The sequence below is a fragment of the Lipotes vexillifer genome, unplaced genomic scaffold (genome assembly GCF_000442215.2).
Source record: "Lipotes vexillifer unplaced genomic scaffold, Lipotes_vexillifer_v1.1 scaffold749, whole genome shotgun sequence".
NCBI classification, from domain to species: domain Eukaryota; kingdom Metazoa; phylum Chordata; class Mammalia; order Artiodactyla; family Lipotidae; genus Lipotes; species Lipotes vexillifer.
In genome coordinates, this window is record NW_006782834.1 from 2,126,824 (window position 1) to 2,148,843 (window position 22,020).

Sequence of the window (22,020 nt, forward strand, 5' to 3'; positions counted from 1 at the left end):
GTGCCTGTATCTTTTCAAATTAGTGTTTTTGTTTTTTCTGGATATTTACCCAGGAGTGGAATTACTGGATCATATAGTAGTTCAATTTTTGGTTTTTTAAAGAACCTTCATCCTGTTATACATAGTGGCTGCACCAATTTACGTTCCCACCAACAGTGTATGAGAGTTCCCTTTTCTCCACATCCTTGCCAACATTTGTTTTTGTAGACTTTTTTTTTTTTGGCTGCACTGCATGGCTTGCAGGATCTTAGTTCCCCAACCAGAGATTGAACCTGGGCCCACAGCAGTGAAAGCAGCAAGTGCTAACCCTGGACCACCAGGGAATTCTCTGTTTGTAGACTTTTTGATGATAGCCATTCTGACAGGTATGAGGTGATACCTCTTCGTGGTTTTGATTTGTATTTCTCTAGTAATTAGTGATGTTGAGCATCTTTCCATTTGCCTGTTAGCCATCTGTATGTCTTCTTTGGAAAAATATCTATTCAAGACTTCTGCTCATTTTTTTTATTGGATTGTTTGTTTGTTTGATATTGAGTTATATGCTCTGTTTGTGTATTTTGGATATTAACCCCTTGTCAGTCACATAATTTGCAAATATATTCTCCCACTCTGTAAGTAGTCTTTTCATTTTGTTGATGGAAAGTTTCCTCTGCTGTTCAAAAACTTTTAAATGTAATTAGGTTCCATTTGTTTATTTTTGCTTTTATTTCTTTTGCCTTAGGAGACTGATCCAAGAAAATATGTCAAAGAATGTTCCACCTATGTTCTCTTATGGGAGTTTTATTGTTTCAGGTTTTACGTTTAGGTCTTCAAACCATTTTGAGTTTATTTTTGTATATGGTGTGAGGAAATGTTTTAATCTCATTGTTTTACGTGTGGCTATCCGGTTTGCCCAGCATCACTTATTGAAGAAGCTGTCTTTTCTCCACTGTATATTCTTGCCTCCTTTGTCATAGATGAATTGACTGAAGGTGCCTGGGTTTATTTCTGGGCTCTCCATTCTGTTCCATTGATCTATGTGTTTGTTTTTGTGCCAGTACTACACTATTTTGATTACTGTAGCTTTATAGGATAGTCTGAAGTCTGGGAGGGTTATACCTCCAGCTTTGTCCTTTTTTCTCAGGATTGCTTTGCCAATTTTGTGGTCCCATCCAAATTTTAGGATTATTTGTTCTAGTTCTGGGAAAAATGTCATGGGGTATTTTGATAGGGATTGCGTTAAATCTGTAGATTGCTTTGGATAGTATGGCCATTTTAATAAGATTATTTCTTACAATCCAAGAGCATGAGATATCTTTCCATTGCTTTGAATCATCTTTAGTTTCCTTTATCAGTGTTTTATAGTTTTCAGAGTACAGGTCCTTCACATCCTTGGTTAAGTTTATTCCTAGGTATTTTATATTTTGGGATGCAATTTTAAGTGGGATTTTGTTTTACTTTCTCTTTCTGATATTTCATTATTAGTGTACAGGAATGGAACAGATTTCTCTGTGTTAATCTTGTATCCTGCAACCTTGCTGAATTCATTTATTCTAATAGTTTTTGGGTAGAGACTTTAGGATTCTCTATATAAAGTATTATGTCATCTGCAAATGTTTTACCTCTTCCCTTCCAATTTGGACACCTTTTATTTCTTTTTCTTGTCTGATAGCTGTGGCTAGGACTTCCACTACTGTGTTAAATGGAAGCAGCAAGAGCGGACATCCTTGTCTTGTTACTGAATTTAGTGGGAAGGCATTCAGCTTTTCACTGTTGAGTATTATGTTGGCTATGGGTTGGTTGTAAATGGCCTTTTGCTGAGAGATTTTATCATGGATGGATGTTGGATTTTGTCAGATACATTTTCTGCATCTATTAATTTAATCATGTGATTTTTCCTCTTTAGCCTGTTGATGGTGATAGATTATGTTAATTGATTTTTGAATGTTGAACTAGCTTTATATAACTGGGATAATTCCCACTTGATTGTGGGGTGTAGTTCTTAAAATAGATTGTTGTATTATACTTAGTAATATTTTGCTGAATATTTTTATATCTATGTTCATGAGAGATATTAGTCTATAGTTTTCTTATCTTCTAGTGTTTTTGGTTTTGGTATCAGGGTAATGCTGGTCTCATAGAATGACTTAGGAAATATTCTGTCTACATCTATTTTCTGGGAGAGATTGTAGAGAGTTGGTATAATCTTTTCCTTAAATGTTTGTTAGAATTCAGCGGTAAACCCAGTTAGGCCTGGTGCTTTCTGTTTTGAAAGGTTATTAATTATTGATTTAATTTCTTTAATAGATATAGGCCTATTCAGATTCTCTATTTCTTCTCTTGTAAGTTCTGACAGATTATGTCTTTCAGGGAATTGGTCCATTTCATCTAGGTTATCAAATTTGTGGGTACAGAGTTGTTCCTAATATTCCTTTATTATGCTTTTAATGTCTATGGGATCTGTGGTGATGTCACCTCTTTCTGATAGAAATTTTTGTATCCTCTCTTTTTTTCTTAGTTAGCCTGACTAGAGGCTTACTAATTTTATTGATCTTTAATAAAAAGCAGGTTTAAGAACCTGCTTTTGGGTCATTGGTTATCTTTATTGGTTTCCTGTTTTTAATTCCATTGATTTCAGCTTTAAATTTTATTTGTATTTTCTTTGCTTGCTTTGGATCTAGTTTGCTGTTTTTTTCCCTAAATTCCCAAAGAAGCTTAGATTATTGGTTTTAGATCTTTCTATTTTGCTAATATGTGCATTCAGTGCTATAAATTTCCCTCTAAGCCCCACTTTTGCTATATCACACACATTTTGGTAAGTTTTATTTTCATTTTCATTTCATTCAAACTATTTTAAAATTTTTCTTGATATACCTTCTTTGACACATGTGTTATTTAGGACTGTGCTGTTTAATCTTCAATTATTTGGGGATTTTCCAGCTGTCCTTCTGTTACTGATTTCAAGTTCAGTTCTATTGTGTTCCTAGAGTAGACATTGTATGATTTTTATTCTTTAATAATTGTTAAGGTGTGTTTTATGGCCCCAAATTCATATCTTGGTGAATGTTCCATATAAATTTGAGAAGAATTATGTATTCTGCTCTTTTTAGATGAATTAGTCTTTAGGTATCAATTATATCCAGTTGGTTGATGGTGTTGTTAAGTTCAACTATATCCTTACTGAATTTCTGCCTGCTGAATGTTTCCATTTTTGAAAGAAGGTTATTAAAGTCTCCAACTAATTGTGAATTCATCTATTTCTCCATGCAGTTCTGTCAGGTTTTGCCTCACATATTTGGATGTTCCACTGTTAAGTGCATACACATTAAGGATTGTTATACCTTCTAAGAAAATTGACCTGCTTATCATTATGTAATGCCCTTCTTTATCCCTGATCGTTTTCCTTGCTCTCAAGTCTGCTCTGTCTGAAATTAATGCTACTCCAACCTTTTTTTTAATGAGGACCATTTTTAAAGAATTTGTTACAATATTGCTTGTTTTTTATGGTTTTTTGACCACAAGGCATGTGAGATCTTAGCTCCCTGACCAAGGATCGAACCCACACCCCCTGCACTGGAAGGTGAAGTCCCAATTACTGGACCGCCAGAGAAGTCCCCCAATTTTTTAAAATTCGTGTTAGCATGGTGTAACTTTCTTCATCTCTTTACTTTTTTTTCTTGTTATTTATTTTTTATTTTTGGCTGCATTGGGTCTTCATTGCTGCATGCGGGCTTTCTCTAGTTGCGGTGAGCGGGGGCTACTCTTCGTTGCGGCGCGTGGGCTTCTCATTGCGGTGGCTTCTCTTGTTGCAGAGCATGGGCTCTTAGCACATGGGCTTCATTAGTTGTGGCATGCGGGCTCAGTGTTTATGGCACGCAGGCTCAGTATTTATAGCTCGAGGGCTCTAGAGCGCAGGCTCAGTAGTTGTGGTGCACGGGGCTTAGTTTCTCCGCAGCACGTGGGATCTTCCCAGACCAGGGCTCGAACCTGTGTCCCCTGCATTGGCAGGCAGATTCTTAACCAGTGCACCACCAGGGAAGTCCATCATCTCTTTACTCTTAATCTATATGTGCTTTTATATTTGAAGTGGGTTTATTGTAGACAATATTTGGGTCTTATTTTTTTTGATGCACGCTGACAATCTCTGTTTTTTAATTGGTATATTTAGACCGTTAACATTTAAAGTGATTATTTATATAGCTGGATTAATATGTATCATATTTGTTACTGTTTTTTGTCACTGCCTTTGTTTTCTTTCCCATTTTTGTCTTTCACTCTTCTCCTGCTTTTTTTTTTAAATTGAGCATTTTGTAAGATTTTATTTTTCTCTCCTTTTGCACATCAATTATGGTTTTTTTTCCACTTTTTTTAGTGGTTTTCCTAGAGTTTGCAATATACATTTAAAGGTAATCCAGGTTCACTTTCATATAACACTATACTGTGTCATGGGTAGTGCAAGTACCTGCTAACAACAAAATAGTACTAATTCCTCTCTCCTGCCCCTTGTATTATTGTTGTCATTCATTTCACTTATACATAAGCATATATTAATAATACATATCATAATGTATATTATATATTTTATTAATATATATGATGTACGTACCTAATTGAATACATTATTGCTATTATTGTTTGAACAAACTTCTGTTAGAGCAATTAAGAAAAAGTTTTGTTCTTTACTTTCACTTATTCCTCCTTTAATGCTCTTCCTTTCTTTATGTAGTTCTGGGTTTCTGACCTTATAATTTTCCTTCTCTCTAAAGAACTTTTAACATTTCTTGCAAAGCAAGTCTACTGCCAAAAAATTCCCTCAATTTTTGTTTGAGAAAGTTGTTATTTCTCCTTCACTTTTGAAGGATAATTTTGCAGGGTTCATAATTCTAGGTTGGTAGGTGTTTTTCTCTCAATACTTTAAATATTTCACTCAACTCTCTTTTCGCATGCATACATGGTTTGGAGAGAAGTCTGATGTAATTTTTATCCTTGCTATTCTATAGGTAAGGTGTTTTTTTCTTCTGGCTTCTTTAAAATCTTTCTTTTTTTGATTTTCTGCAGTTCAAATATAATATACTTATGCATAGATTTTTTTTTTTTGGTGTTTATACTGCTTGGCATGTTCTCTTAGCTTCCTGGATCTGTGGCTTGGTATCTGTCAGTAATCTTGGAAAATTCTCAACTATTATCACTTCAAGTATTTCTTCTGTTTCTTTCTCTCTTTCTTCTCCTTCTGGTATCCCCATTATGGATATTACACCTTTATAGTTGTCCCACAGTTCTGTTTTCTGTTCTATTCTATCTTTTTCATGCTTTTTTCTCTTTGTATTTCAGCTTTAGAAGTTTCCATTGACATATCCTGAAGCTCATTGTTTCTTTTATTGGGCATGTCCAGCCTACTAAGTCCAACAAAGGCCTTTTTCATTTCTTTACAATGTTTTTTCTTTCTAGCATTTCCTTCTGATTCTATCTCAAAATTTTAATCTTTCTGCTTACATTACCCATCTGTTCTTACAAGTCATCCACTTTTTCTTTAGTATATTAATCATAGTTATTTTAAATTCCTAGTCTGATAATTCTAAAATATCTGCCATATTTGAGTCTGGTTCTGATGCTTGCTCTGTCTCTTCAAACTGTGTTCTTTTGTCTCTTAGTATGCCTTCTACTTTTTTGTTGAAAGCTGGACATGATGTACTGGATAAAAAAAACTGAGATAAAGAGACCTTTAGTGTGTGGTTTTGTGTTTTTTGCTAGGAGTTGGGCTGTGTTTACTCTTTGCTGTAGCTGTAGTTGTCAGAGGCTAAAATTTTCTCAGGTGTCCTTGTTTTTGTTTCCCCTCTTGTCTTTGGGTTTCCCTAGAGACTTCCTCTTAAGGCCTTTGACATGCAGTTATTTATGTTGTAGTCTCATTATTATACAGAAGGCTTATTGATGTCGTGGTAAGGTGTGTGTGTGGGGAACACTATGTAGTCCTATTATTAGGTCTGTCTTTTAGTGAGCCTATGCCCCTTGGGTGGGACTCTCCCAAGTTCTCAGTTTTGTTACCCCACCACCACTATCATCTTTAGGTAAGACAGGAAGGCTAGGAGGAGTTGAGTTGGGTATTTCCCTTCCCCCAGGTTGGTCAGGCTCTAGTAAAGCCCAAGGTGTTTCACCTCTGGTTTGATATCAAGTGTCCCTTGAGGGCTGGATTTGTTAAGAAGAACAGAAGGCTCTGAGCATATTTCAAGATAGTTACTTTTCCCTTACTTCTGTTGGGAAACACAAGGGGATTTTTCTCCAGTCTTCATTCTGAGAACTGATGGGGCTCCTGGAGGTAAAGCTTACAAAAATGTGGTGGCCCTAACTTGGAGTTTTTAATTCTTAAGCTTGTTCACACTGAGCCTCTAGCACTTCATCAGTTTAAGTTTTTCTACCCTTTACTGGCTTCAGTGGAGGATCTCTGCTCCTGGCCTTCTGCTCCAGTAAGTTATAATTCTGTATATTTGCCTCCAGTTTTGAGAGTAGCAGTTTGGCCTGTGTCCTCAGTTCTCTGATGGATCTAAGGAGAGTTGATGATTATCAGTCTGTTAAGCTTTTTTCTTGTTGTGAGGAAAGAAGTGGTGACTTCTAAGCTCCTTACATATTGGATTGTACTGTTATGACTTTTCTAGATAATAGTTATCAGAAGTCCTAAAATGCCCTTTGATTCAGTAATATCATCTCTAGAAATTGATCTTGATAAAATAATCAGAGATAGGCACAAAGGTAAATGCATGAAGATATTCACTGAAGCATTATTTATAATAGCTAAAAATGGAAATAATACAACTGTCTAACAATAGGATAAAGGAAGGGAGCGAAGAAAAAAGAAAAGAAAGATAATGTCTCTACTTATATGAAGGGAGAGCATAAGTAACTAGAATGCACAGTTAACCCTTATGACATCTTCTTAGTGGCTCTATCCTAGTACTAACACATTATAATACTTTAAGTCTTATTACCTTTCTGGTCATTCTAGATCAGTAAATATGAAGCATATAAAATACTTCATGTGTTTTTATGCTAAAGGGAGAAGGAAGTGGAAACCAGCCTTTACTGAATACTTCCTATGTATACATTAAGTGCTTCTCATTCCTTATGCCATCCTTATAAAGTAAGAGTTATTTTCCTCATTTTTACAGATTAGGAGATGGAGATTAAAAGAAGCATTTCCCTTGTTGTAATGAAATGATCTGTTTGTGCATTTGCCTCCCATGTTAATCTGTATGGTCTCTGCAAGCAAGGACCAGTTATACTTGTCATTTTACGTTAGCTCCTAAGAGTGTCTGCCGCATAGCAGATATCCTGCAAAGTCTGTTGGAGTGTGAAAGGTAACTTGTTCTACATCACATAGCCAGAGAATGCTAGTGGCCATGATTTAAAAGCCTGTGCTGTCTTCCACTGGTACCACACTGCCTCTCTATTCCCTGTCACCTCCAGGGTGGGTTTGGAAGTGGTACTGGCATTTGTGTTACTATCTCTTTAGTAGTTTTAAAGATTCCCAGGGTACCTTTGACTGATACATCAATTCTTGTTTAATGCCTCTGAGTTTGTAGAGTAGTTGCCTTCATGGGATTTGTGAATTACTTTTAGTAATAACCAGACTGTAAGTATGGTGAGCTCAGGTGTTCAACTATATGATTTAATACTTGTCCATATTCTACAATTTTGTGACTTTATGATCCTAAATTTGGACAGCCCCTTACATACTGATAACGTTTCCTGATGAATATATCGAGTGAGAATTAGTCAGTGTGTCACATTGGACAGATCATGGACTTTGAAGACAAACAGATGATGTTTTTTACCCCAGTTGTGCCATTTACCCCTTGTGTGATTTTGAGCAAGTTGTTTAACCTCCCTGTGCCTCAGTTTTCTCATTTCTAAAATGGAAGTGATGATTTCTACCTTATTGGGTGGTTTGAAGATTAAAGTTTAAATGAGATAATATATTGAGTACTTGGTACATGGTAAACATTTGATAAATGGTGCCTCTATTAACTTATCTTGACAGTTGAAATGATGAGCCACATCTATGAGAGAAAGTTTGACTGGGATAGATACAGTCTTGAACTTGGTACTAAATACACAGAAATGCAAATTACAGGACCTGGAAGATGTGTATTATCAATAACGTGTGGAAAAGACCTGGGGAGTCTCAGCTGACTGCCTGCTCAGTCTGAGTCAGCAGTATTATGTTGCAGCCAAAAAAGGTTTTAAGGATAGCACCCAGATCAAGGAAGGAGACAGTTCTCCCTTCTGCTCTGGTCAGATTCTCCTTGATTTCTCTATTTCATTTCTGGGCATGAGCATTTAAGAGAATCATTGATTAACCAGAGTCTGTCAAAAAGAAGCACAACTGGGCTTCCCTGGTGGTGCAGTGGTTGGGAGTCCGCCTGCCGATGCAGGGGACACGGGTTCGTGCCCCGGTCCGGGAGGATCCCACATGCCGCGGAGCGGCGGGGCCCGTGAGCCATGGCCGCTGAGCCTGCGCGTCCGGAGCCTGTGCTCCGCAACGGGAGAGGCCACAACAGTGAGAGGCCCGGGTACCGCAAAAAAAGAAAAGAAGCACAACCAAAGTGGTGAGAAATCATGAGCCCATTGCTACTTATAAGAGTAGATGAATTGAGAAGATCTAGCCTGGAGAGTGTGTTAGAAAGTGTAGGTTGGGGAGGGGAGGTTGGCATGATAAGATAAGTATCCATTTCTAAAAGGTTATCATGTTAGATTGTTCCCTCATAACACTAGGAGATAAAACTATGACCAGGGATGGAAGTTGTATGGAGGAGATTCAGTTTAAGCCTTTCTTGCAAAGGATTAAAGCTATATGAAAATTAAACTGCCTTCCTTGGTTTTTGGTGATCAAGTAAATGCCAGATAAGTATATTGCTGGGATGCCGTAGAGAAGATTCATCATCACTTATGACTGGAGATTGGACTAGAATTAAATGATCTTAAAGACCCTTCCAACTTTATATTTTTGTGATTGTATATACAAGCAAAGTATGGGTTATTTGAAATGCAGTGTATAAAGACGGAGATGGTCGAACCAGTCCTTGCCTCTATGAAACTTATATTTTAATTGGAGAAACAACACAAATTTTAAAAGTTTTAAAGAGTATTAGGATGACATCACAATAAGAGAATATCATAGGGCTGATTATGATTAACCGTTAAGTAAATGTCAATGTTAATTGAATACTTTTCAACATTGTATGTTTTGTAAAGCACCAGTTACTCTCAAAGAACATGAGTGTCATGATCCTGGGAGTGAGGAAGGAAGCATATTTACATGTTACATGTTTACATATTTACATGTTATTATACTGATAAGTTATAATAAATTTCAAGGGCTTAAAATTTTTAATGGCAAAGCTTATTAAGTAAACTTTCTAGTGGGCAGAAGATATGAAGGTCCAGGTGTTATACTGAGATTTCAGGGTTAGAACTAAAGTGACTGAATATTGCAAAAGGATAAGGTTTTTGACGTTTTTTTTGTTTTGTTTTGTTTTTTTGCGGTATGCGGGCCTCTCACTGTTGTGGCCTCTCCCGTTGCGGAGCACAGGCTCCGGACGCGCAGGCTCAGCGGCCATGGCTCACGGGCCCAGCCGCTCCGCGGCATGTGGGATCTTCCCTTCCCGGACCGGGGCACGAACCCGTGTCCCCTGCATCGGCAGGCGGACCCCCCAACCACTGCGCCACCAGGGAAGCCCTGGTTTTTGAAGTTTTATTCCACATTAGATATGATGTCCACCAGGGCTAGGACAGGAACAAAGCCAGTGTTTGTTTGGTGAAATTGCATCTTCTTAGAGACAAATGCTTTTATTTATGATTAAGAAACTTGTTCAGCATGTGTGCAATCAGCGGGTATATGGGAAATCTCTGTACCTAATACTCATTTTTGCTGTGAACCTAAAACTGCTCTAAAAAATAAAGTCTATTAAAAATGGTTCAGGGCTTCCCTGGTGGCGCAGTGGTTGAGAGTCCGCCTGCTGATGCAGAGGACACGGGTTCGTGCCCCGGTCCAGGAAGATCCCAGACGCCGCGGAGTGGCTAGGCCCGTGAACCATGGCTGCTGAGCCTGTGTGTCCAGAGCCTGTGCTCCGCAACGGGAGAGGCCACAACAGTGAGAGGCCCGCGTACCGCAAAAAAACAAAAACAAAAAACAAAACAAACAAACAAACAAAATGGTTCACATCTTCATATATTTTAAATTAATGAAATCAAATTTCTTAGTTTAATGGAGTCTAATTTATGAAATTCTGAACTCATCGTGGTAATTCCTAGGTAAGGTGACCGACCATCAGTAAACTGGAAAGATCATCATTACCACACATTCAGTTAGAACTCTTGACATCTTCAGCGGGATATTTTATGTGGTTTATCAGTGGTGGTAGGAAGGGGAGGGGAATGTGAGGGTTATACCAGTAACATCAACACTTGGTTGACATGGACCCTAGAAAAGTAATGCCCAAAGAACAAAAATTTTGCAGTGTTCATCCTTCACCAACCAATCTGTGTGGAGGTGTAACTCTGCCTTGGGACAGACACTTCTGGCTAAAATAGCTTGATGATGCTTGATGCCTTTCTAGCCATGAACATCCTCCAGCTAAGTCCACCTGCTCACCAGGGCAACTTCTGACTAACGTTTGGTTTCCTCTCTTTTTGTGCCAATTGGGAACCTCTGTACTTTTTCTTATATTATAAATATTCATTGAGGAATACTGTCTATTTGAAAGTCTTTTTTTATATTATTCTCCAACTAACACAGTTTGAAAATACTGGATGTCTCTTTCCTCATCAGTAAAGTGTTGGGGGTAGATTGACTCAAATCTAGAGAGTTCCTTACTTGTAAAGTTCTGTAGCTTTATAAAATTAGTTCAGCCCTTAACAAAAGTATTGGAATTATTTTGCCTGGATGTAGTTGTAAATATTTAATGGCATGGTAATACCACATTGTTAAAGTTAAAAAATAAAAAAGGATTTAAAAATAGATGTGTATGGTTTGATCCTGTGTTTACATATATGTGTAAATAGGTATACACACATTTATAGATTAGATATAGCACTCTATGGATTATTGATTGAATATTATTGATTATCCCTGAGTAGTAAGATTACAGGTTTTTTATTTCCTCTTCTTTCTCCTCCATAATTTCTGTTTACCAGTTGAATTAATTTTAGAGTAGGAAATGGCATTCGAATCTGAAAAAAACAAAGTGTCCTTGTCTTGTAAATTGTTTTAATTCAGCACTCTATGAAACCTAACACAAAGGAAGATCCAACGAGGGACTTGAAACAGATTCTCCAGGAGTTGAGAAGTGCGATCAACGAGGAGCCACCCGTGCACCTGGGCAAGAGTGAGGAAGACGGGAGAGCACCATCTCTGGGGGTCTCCTTTGTGGCTGTGTAAGCCTGAGCGTACTTGACAGTGGGAAGGCTTCTCTCATCAGTGGGTGGCGATCACGGTGTCTATGTGGGACAACTTCTGGGGGGTTGAAGTTTCAGTAACTTTGAGGGGTATCTGGACATTACCAGGGAAGACAAAAGTGGATGAGTTAGCAAAAGTAAAACACCTTGACATCAAGAGAAAATAATAGCAATAGTTTGTCTACTCAGAAATTAGTCAAGGCAACGTGCTACCCAAAGTTACATTCATACAGTAATTTATAGTTCCCAACAGATTTCACAGTCATAATCTTATTTGATTGTCACAACAACTGTTTGAGACAAGACAGAGCAGGATTTATTTATCCCATTTTAAAAAGGAGAAAAACACAAGTTCCAAAAGGTTGACTTACCTACAACCACACATGGTGAAGCTAAAGCTCAAACCCTGAGAACTGCATAACTCTCCAGGTATAAGCTAATTGGAAAGCCTTGGTTCTCTAGGCATTAAGTCTAGGCAATGACTTAAATTAATAAAAGTCGGATCCAAAAAAGGATTCAACCAGTCCACCAGCCACTGCCTGCACGTACCTGCAGAAATCAATGAGATCCTCATACTCTTTTCAAAAGTGTTTTAAATTTTTAATGTGTGCTATTATTAAATTAGCTTAGAGCATTTTAATATGGTATATACTATATTCTTAGCATTATAATACTAATTATATGTTGTTAGTATTATAATAACCCATTGTAATTTTGTTTTCTGGTTATATGGCAAATATCTCAAAATAATACTTTCTGACATAATACTTTTATATAAACAATCTCCATTTTCTTAAGATGTTCAGTTAGTGTTTATTAACCTGAGGTAGCAAAATATTAATTGGATTTGTCTATTTTTTATTAATAATATTATTAATAGTAGTAGTAAAATATTAATAACAGTCCAGTTACCTAGCATGACATTGCATTCTCTGAATCACATGTTAGAAACATTCTATTGTCACTCCATCCAAGAATACTTATATGTGCAGGACACTTTCATTTTTTTAAAATGTTCTCAAGCATTTTATTTTTTCTCACTTTTTTTATTGAAGTGTAGTTGATTTACAATGTTGTTAATTTCTGCTGTATAGCAAAGTGATTCAGTTATACACATATATACATTCTTTTTTTAAATATTCCTTTCCATATGGTTTACCATGGGGTATTGAATATAGTTCTCTGTGCTATACAGTAGGACCTTGTTGTTTATCCATTCTGTATATAAAAGCTTACATCTGCTAACCCCAACCTCCCCCTCCATCCCTCCCCCACACTCCCTCCCCCCTTGGCAACCACCAGTCTGTTCTCTCTATGTCCGTGATTCTGTCTGTTTCATAGATAGGTTGATTTGAGTCATATGTTAGATTCCACATATAGGTGATATAGTATGGTATTTGTCTTTCTCTTTCTGACTAGCTTCACTTAGTATGATAATCTCTAGTTGCATCCATGTTGCTACAAATGGCATTACTTTGTTCTTTTTTATGGCTGAGTAGTATTCCATTGTATGTATATACCACATCTTCTTTATCCATTCGTCTGTCGATGAACATTTAGGTTATTTCCGTGTCTTGGCTGTTGCGAAGAGCAGAGCACTTTCATTTTTGTCATAACTCTATAATATGCCTTCTAAGCCCTGGCAGTATTATTAAGCTCATTTGACAGATGATTACATTTAGACAGATTAAGTTGCCTCCTCCTGTGAGGCAAAGAGACAAAGTCAGAAGTAAACATTAGAGCCCCTGGCTTCCAGCACTAATCATTCCACAAGATTACCATGACTTCCCTGATCAAACTTCCATCACTTCAACCCCTAATGAGGGGCTTGACTATATTGAACTGTATTCAACATGAGTATATTTAGCCCCTGCCGTTAGAGAGTTTATGTTAATTTGCTATAATCCTACAAATGACCTTGTCCTTTTAGGCTTTGGCACCAAAGCCAGAACTCAGCCGCAAGCTTTTAAGGGTTCAGGAACAAAAACGTTTCGTTTCTTTTTTTTTTTGGGGGGCTCACTGCTGTGGCCTCTCTCGTCGCGGAGCACAGGCTCCGGACGCGCAGGCCCAGTGGCCATGGCTCACGGGCCCAGCCGCTCCACGGCACGTGGGATCTTCCCAGACCGGGGCATGAACCCGCGTCCCCTGCATTGGCAGGCGGACTCCCAACCACTACGCCACCAGGGAAGCCCCCCCAAAATATTTCTAAATTGGCAAATTCCAGGGGTAGCACTTTGCAAAATTTGCTTGGAGGCCTAAATTCTACTGTTGTGCCTTAAAGAAGAGTTAAATACATAGGAGCAATTGATTATTCTAAAAATACATGGAATCTAGAAATTATTCTTTGTATAATTAACTGAGAGTTACATTTATCTATACAGAGATGATAGAATAAGAGATTGCATTACTGAATCAAGCCTGAGATTAGAGATATGCCATAGGTGAGAGGAATCTGAGATTCTGAATCTAATTAATTGTCCAGAAATTTTACATGTGACCAGGTAATTTGGGAAGTCTGGACAGTTCACATAAGAATTGATGGAAAGTTGTGATAGTGTTTAACTGAAACCAAAAAGGAATTCGGTGAAATGTACTAAAATAATTTACTTTCTAGAAATCAACTTAATAGGCATTTTTTTTAAAACACCTTTATAAGAGTATAATTGCTTTACAATGGTGTGTTAGTTTCTGCTTTATAACAAAGTGAATCAGTTATACATATACATATGTCCCCATATCTCTTCCCTCTTGCATCTCCCTCCCTCTCTCCCACCCTCCCTATCCCACCCCTCTAGGTGTTCACAAAGCCCTGAGCTGATCTCCCTCTGCTATGCGGCTGCTTCCCACTAGCTATCTATTTTATGTTTGGTAGTGTATATATGTCCACGCCACTCCCTCACTTTGTCCCAGCTTACCCTACCCCCTCCCCATATCCTCAAGTCCATACTCTAGTAGGTCTGCATCTTCATTCCCATCTTGCCCCTAGGTTCTTCTGACCATTTTTTTTCTTTTTTCTTTTTTTTTTTTTTAGGTTCCGTATGTAAGTGTTAGCATACGGTATGTGTTTTTCTCTTTCCGACTTACTTCACTGTATGACATCTCTAGGTCCATCCACCTCACTACAAATAACTCAGTTTCATTCCTTTTTATGGCTGAGTAATATTCCATTGTATATATGTGCCACATCTTCTTTATCCATTCATTTGTTAATGGACACCTAGGTTGCTTCCATGTCCTGGCTATTTTAAATAGAGCTGCAATGAACATTTTGGTACATGACTCTTTTTGAATTATGGTTTTCTCAGGGTATATGCGCAGTAGTGGGATTGCTGGGTCGTATGGTAGTTCTATTTTTAGTTTTTTAAGGAACCTCCATACTGTTCTCCATAGTGGCTGTATCAATTTACATTCCCACTAACAGTGCAAGAGGGTTCCCTTTTCTCCACACCCTCTCCAGCATTTATTGTTTGTAGATTTTTTGATGATGGCCATTCTGACTGGTGTGAGATGATATCTCATTGTAGTTTTGATTTGCATCTCTCTAATGATTAATGATGTTGAGCATTCTTTCATGTGTTTGTTGGCCATCTGTATATGTTCTTTGGAGAAATGTCTATTTAGGTCTTCTGTATGTTTTGGAGATTAATCCTTTGTCAGTTGCTTCATTTGCAAATATTTTCTCCCATTCTGAGGGTTGTCTTTTCGTCTTGTTTATGGTTTCGTTGGCTGTGCAAAAGCTTTGAAGTTTCATTAGGTCCCATTTGTTTATTTATGTTTTTATTTCCATTTCTGTAGGAGGTGGGTCAAAAAGGACCTTGCTGTGATTTATGTCATAGAGTGTTCTGCCTATGTTTTCCTCTAACAGTTTGATGGTGTCTGGCCTTACATTTAGGTCTTTAATCCATTTTCAGTTTATTTTTGTGTATGGTGTTAGGGAGTGTTCTAATTTCATTCCTTTACATGTATCTGTCCAGTTCTCCCAGCACCACTTATTGAAGAGGCTGTCTTTTTTCCACTGTATATTCTTGCCTCCTTTATCAAAGATAAGGTGACCATATGTGCATGGGTTTGTCTCTGGGCTTTCTATCCTGTTCCATTGATCTCCATTTCTGTTTTTGTGCCAGTACCGTACTGTCTTGATTACTGTAACTCTGTAGTATAGTCTGAAGTCCGGGAGCCTGATTCCTCCAGCTCTGTTTTTCTTTCTCAAGATTGCTTTGGCTATTCGGGGTCTTCTGTGTTTCCATACAAATTGTTAAATTTTTTGTTTTAGTTCTGTGAAAAATGCCATTGGTAGTTTGATAGGGATTGCATTGAATCTGTAGTTTGATTTGGGTAGTAGAGTCATTTTCACAATGTTGATTCTTCCAATCCAAGAACATGGTATATCTCTCCATCTATTTGTATCATCTTTAATTTCTTTCATCAGTGTCTTATAATTTTCTGCATACAGGTCTTTTGTCTCCTTAGGTAGGTTTATTCCTAGATATTTTATTCTTTTTGTTGCAATGGTAAATGGAAGTGTTTTCTTAATTTCACTTTCAGATTTTTCATCATTAGTGTTTAGGAATGCAAGAGATTTCTATGCATTAATTTTGTATCATGCTACTATACCCAATTCATTGATTAGCTCTAGTAGTTTTCTGGTAGCATCTTTAGGATTCTCTGTGTATAGTATCATATCATCTGCAAACAGTGACAGGTTTACTTCTTCTTTTCCGATTTGGATTCCTTTTATTTCTTTTTCTTCTCTGATTGCTGTGGCTAAAACTTCCAAAACTACATTGAATAATAGAGGTGAGAGTGAGCAGCCTTGTCTTGTTCCTGATCTTAGTAGAAATGGTTTCAGTTTTTCACCTTTGAGGACAGTGTTGGCTGTGGGTTTGTCATATATGGCCTTTATTATGTTGAGGAAATTTCCCTCTATGCCTACTTTACGGAGGGTTTTTATCATAAATGGGTGTTGAATTTTGTCAAAAGCTTTCTCTGCATCTATTGAGATGATCATATGTTTTTTCTCCTTCAATTTGTTAATATGGTGTATCATGTTGATTGATTTGCCTATATTGAAGAATCCTTGCATTCCTGGGATAAACCCCATTTGATCATAGTGTATGATCCTTTTAATGTGCTATTGGATTCTGTTTGCTAGTATTTTGTTGAGGATTTTTGCATCTATGTTCATCAGTGATGTTGGCCTGTAGTTTTCTTTCTTTGTGACATCCTTGTCTGGTTTTGGTATCAGGGTGATGGTGGCCTCGTAGAATGAGTTTGGGAGTGTTCCTCCCTCTGCTATATTTTGGAAGAGTTTGAGAAGGATAGGTGTTAGCTCTTCTCTAAATGTTTGATAGAATTCGCCTGTGAAGCCATCTGGTCCTGGGCTTTTGTTTGTTGAAAGATTTTTAATCACAGTTTCATTTTCAGTGCTTGTGATTGGTCTGTTCATATTTTCTAATTCTTCCTGGCTCAGCCTCGGAAGCTTGTGCATTTCTAAGAATTTGCCCATTTCTTCCAGTTGTCCATTTTATTGGCATATAGTTGCTTGTAGTAGTCTCTTATTATCCTTTGTATCTCTGCAGTGTCAGTTGTTACTTCTCCTTTTTCATTTCTGATTCTATTGATTTGAGTCTCTTCCCTTTTTTTCTTGATGAGTCTGGCTAATGGTTTATCAATTTTGTTTATCTTCTCAAAGAACCAGCTTTTAGTTTTATTGATCTTTGCTATCGTTTCCTTCATTTCTTTTTCATTTATTTCTGATCTGATCTTTATACTTCTGCTAACTTTGGGGTTTTTTTGTTCTTCTTTCTCTAATTGCTTTAGGTGTAAGGTTAGGTTGTTTATTTGAGATGTTTCTTGTTTCTTAAGGTAGGATTGTATTGCTATAAACTTCCCTCTTAGAACTGCTTTTGCTGCAACCCATAGGTTTTGGGTCATTGTGTTTTCATTGTCATTTGTTTCTAGGTATTTTTTGATTTCCTCTTTGATTTCCTCAGTGATCTCTTGGTTATTAAGTAGTGTGTTGTTTAGCCTCCATGTGTTTGTATTTCTTACAGACTTTTTCTTGTTTAATGTATCATTTAAAGCTTGTGTTTCCTTGTTTATTTTCATTTTGAATGATCTGTGCATTGGTGAAAGTGGGGTGTTAAAGTCCCCTGCTATGATTGTGTTACTGTCGATTTCCCCTTTTATGGCTGTTAGCATTTGCCTTATGTATTGAGGTGCTCCTATGTTGGGTGCATAAATATTTACAATTGTTACATCTTCTTCTTGGATCGATCCCTTGATCATTATGTAGTGTCCTTCTTTGTCTCTTGTAATAGTCTTTGTTTTAAAGTCTATTTTGTCTGATATGAGAATTGCTGCTCCAGCTTTCTTTTGATTTCCATTGGCATGGAATATCTTTTTCCATCCCCTCACTTTCAGTCTGTATGTGTCCCGAGGTCTGAAGTGGGTCTCTTGTAGGCAGCGTATAAACGGGTCTTGTTTTTGTATCCATTCAGCCAGTCTATGTCTTTTAGTTGGAGCATTTCATCAATTTATATTTAAGGTAATTATCAATATGTATGTTCCTATTACCATTTTCTTAATTGTTTGGGGTTTATTATAGTGAGTCTTCTCCTTCTCTTGTGTTTCCTGCCTAGAGAAGTTCCTTTAGCATTTGTTGTAAAGCTGGTTTGGTGGTGTTGAATGCTCTTAACTTTTGCTTCTCTGTAAAGCTTTTAATTTCTCCATCAAATCTGACTGAGATCCTTGCTGGGTAGAGTAATCTTGGTTGTAGGTTTTTCTCCTTCATCACCTTAAATATGTCCTGCCACTCCCTTCTGGCTTGCAGAGTTTCCGCTCAAAGATCAGCTCTTAACCTCATGGGGATTCCCTTATGTGTTATTTGTTGTTTTTCCCTTGCTGCTTTTAATATTTGTTCTTTCTATTTAATTTTTGACAGTTTGATTAATATGTGTCTTGGCGTGTTTCTCCTTGTATTTATCCTGTATGGGACTCTCTGTGCTTCCTGGACTTGATTAACTATTTCCCTTCCCATATTAGGGAAGTTTTCATCTCTAATCTCTTCAAATATTTTCTCAGTCCCTTTCTTTTTCTCTTCTGGGACCCCTATAATTCGAATGTTGGTGCATTTAATGTCATCCCAGAGGTCTGTGAGACTGTCCTCAATTCTTTTCATTCTTTTTTCTCTATTCTGCTCTGCAGTAGTTATTTCCACTATTGTGTCTTCCAGGTCACTTATCCGTTCTTCTGCCTCAGTTATTCTGCTATTGATCCCTTCTAGAGAATTTTTAATTTCATTTGTTGTGTTGTTCATCACTGTTTGTTTGCTCTTTAGTTCTTCTAGGTCCTTGTTAAACATTTCTTGTATTTTCTCCATTCTATTTCCAAGATCTTGGATCATCTTTACTATCATTATTCTGAATTCTTTTTCAGGTAGACTGCCTATTTCCTCTTCATTTGTTAGGTCTGGTGGGTTTCTACCTTGCTCCTTCATCTGCTGTGTGGTTCTCTGTCTTCTCATTTTGCTTATCTTACTGTGTTTGGGGTCTCCTTTTCACAGACTGCAGGTTCTTAGTTTCCATTGTTTTTGGTGTCTGTCCCCAGTGGCTAAGGTTGGTTCAGTGGGTTGTGTAGGCTTCCTGGTGGAGGGGACTGGTGCCTGTGTTCTGGTGGATGAGGCTGGATCTTGTCTTTCTGGTGTGCAGGTCCATATCTGGTGGTGTGTTTTGGGGTGTCTGTGGCCTTATTATGATTTTAGGCAGCCTCTCTGCTAATGGTTGGGGCTGTGTTCCTGTCTTGCTAGTTGTTTGGCATAGGGTGTCCAGCACTGTAGCTTGCTGGTCATAGAGTAGAGCTGGGTCTTGGTGTTGAGATGCAGATCTCTGGGAGATTTTCACTGTTTGATATTACATGGAGCTGGGAGGTCTCTTGTGGACCAGTGTCCTGAACTTGGCTCTCCCACCTCCGTGGCACAGCCCTGACGCCTGGCTGGAGCACCAAGAGCCTCTCATCCACACGGAAAGCAACAGTGAAAAATGCAAAGATGGCTCCTCCCAGTTATGACCCACAGCTGCTCTTGCACATCCTCTTCAGAGAAGCTCCTCGGGGATATCTGCGCTGCTGCCGCTTGTGCTAGAGTCCTCAGTAAGATCCCGGAGTACAGCTTAACTTGCAACTTTTAGGTTGTGAGTTTTCTTCAGTCGACGTGTGTTCAGCTGCTAGAGTTGGAGGGCCTCCTGCAGAGGCAGGGGGTAGCTGTGGCTCACGGTGGGGACAAGGACACTGGCAGCAGGAGTTCTGGGAAGTACTCCTTGGTGTGAGCCCTCCCAGAGTCTGTCATTAGCCCCGCCAAAGAGACAATAGGCATTTTTTAAAATTTACTTATTTTATTTATTTTATTTTTGGCTACGTTGGGTCTCTGGTGCTGCACACAGGCTTTCTCTAGTTGCGGTGAGCGGGGGCTACTCTTCGTTGCGCTGCACAGGCTTCTCATTGTGGTGGCTTTTCTTTGTTTCGGAGCACGGGCTCTAGGTGCCCGGGATTCAGTAGTTGTGGCGTGTGGGCTTCCTAGTTGTGGCTTGTGGGCTCTAGAGCACAGGCTCAGTAGTTGTGGCCCACGGGCTTAGTTGCTCAGCGGCATGTGGGATCTTCCCGGACCAGGGCTCAAACCTGTGTCCCCTGCATTGGCAGGCGGATTCTTAACCGCTGTGCCACCAGGGAAGCCCCACCATTTTTTTTTTTTTTTTTGCTTATTTTACATTTTACTGCTGTTTAACCAGATGAAGATATTTATATGGTATGCCATTCCACAATCGGAATACTTTTTCTACATTTACATGTATTTACAATAGCTTACATAACTTTTGAGCGAAAGGTAGTCTGAAAGGAAGTTACAACAACCTCAATATAGGATTATAAGAACCTTACTGAAAACAGTTCTGTTTTTATTAATAATTGAATAGCTGAATGTTTAAATGAAATCATAAAAGGATCATAAAGAAATGAAGTCCATAACCCCTAAACAAAGACAACTTCTGAGAACTGACTTTAGCCAAAAAGGAAAAAAAGCTAATATTAATTTGTTACTCATGTCAGACACAGAAGCCATTGCCTGCAGATCTGCTGCATTCAATATATTGTTCTCAGGCCAACACTGAAGAATCTCCCTAACTTGCCACCACCCTGCTTTCCTCCTGTATTGTGCTCTAACCAAGACAGACTACTCCTGATTCCCAAAAGGGGTTCATTTCATTCTGTCTTCAAGCTTTTCTCCATACTGTTCTCTCCACTGGGAAGAGCCAGCGCCCCAGTCTCACTCTTTTGAGTCTGCATTTGTCTAAAAGCAGTATCCAGAGGAACCATTTTGTTTGATCACTAAGTTAAAATTACATCACGTAGTCTTTAACTTCTCCCACCCTCTGCCAAGAGAAGCAACAACTCATTAAGGGAATGCACTGAAGGCAGCAAATCAAGTGAAACTCTTAGCAGGTAAGAAACTATCTCTCCAGCCCCTGACTTTCAAAATGTCCCCTTTATTACTGTTCATTCATTAATTCAGAAGATCGTTAACTGCCCATGATGTGCCACACTCTGTGCTAGGCCCTTAGGATGTAACAGTGAGGAAGACAGATATGGGCTCTGTCCTCAAGTTGCTTATAGTCATAGGGTCTATTTATTGACTGACTGCCTGGAAAAAAGCTTTTATGTTTTCTATTTTTACCACTTGTAAAAAATAGAGATATCAGAGCCCTCTTTATATCATAAGAATATGAAAATGAATTCTAGTGTTTAAATTCCATTTAGGCAAAGAAAGGGTTATTCATTACTGTATCTTCAGCACCAAGCATATTGCCTGGCATATAGTAGCTGTTCAGGAAATATTTGTTTAGTGAATGAATTAAGACAGATACTTTCTTACTGTCCCTGCTGTTTGGTCAATATTCAGTGAACTTGAATCTTTCTAAATACAGCTTTCTCATAGCCTAAAAGAAACAAGTTTTTTTTTGTTTGTTTTTGTTTTTGCGATATGTGGGCCTCTCACTGTCGTGGCCTTTTCCCGTTGCCGGATGCGCAAGCTCAGCGCCCATGGCCCACGGGCCCAGCCGCTCCGCGGCACGTGGGATCCCCCCGGACCGGGGCACGAACCCGTATCCCCTGCATCGGCAGGCGGACTCCCAACCACTGCGCCACCAGGGAGGCCCAAGAAACAAGTTTTGATTTTCTTCTCACCTGAGTGTGTAACATTACATCGTTCCTGTTAATAATATCTGCAGCTATCTACTGCATATTTTTATTTTTACTATTATATGGGTGTTTTAGACTTGTCTCATTTAGTCTGTCTAATCGAATCTATGATATAGGCATTATTATCCCTTTATATAGGTTAGAAATGTAGACTCGGTTTGCCAAGCAATTTGCCAAGGTCATACAGCTTGTAAATAGAGGAGCCAGATTTGAACTCAGGTCTAGCTGGTTCCTGAGCTCAGGCTTGTAACTGCTCCTGTGTTCTGCCTCTGAGTACCTGAACAGTCAAGATGATGGCAGGGCTGCACTCCTTGCAGAAGCCCTTGGGATTAATCCATTTCCTTA

The 22,020-nt window shown here is 38.4% G+C and overlaps 1 protein-coding gene across 1 annotated transcript in view; it reads left to right on the top strand.

Moving 5' to 3' along the window:
- The window catches only part of CCDC158 (coiled-coil domain containing 158), an 84,307-nt gene that overhangs the window by 48,297 nt on the left and 13,990 nt on the right, over positions 1 to 22,020 (top strand). The window contains exons 17-19 of the mRNA XM_007455419.1: positions 11,249 to 11,406; positions 13,809 to 13,868; positions 20,860 to 20,919. Of these exons, the coding sequence (XP_007455481.1) occupies positions 11,249 to 11,406; positions 13,809 to 13,868; positions 20,860 to 20,919 (278 nt within the window). The remainder of the gene's footprint in view (positions 1 to 11,248; positions 11,407 to 13,808; positions 13,869 to 20,859; positions 20,920 to 22,020) is intronic.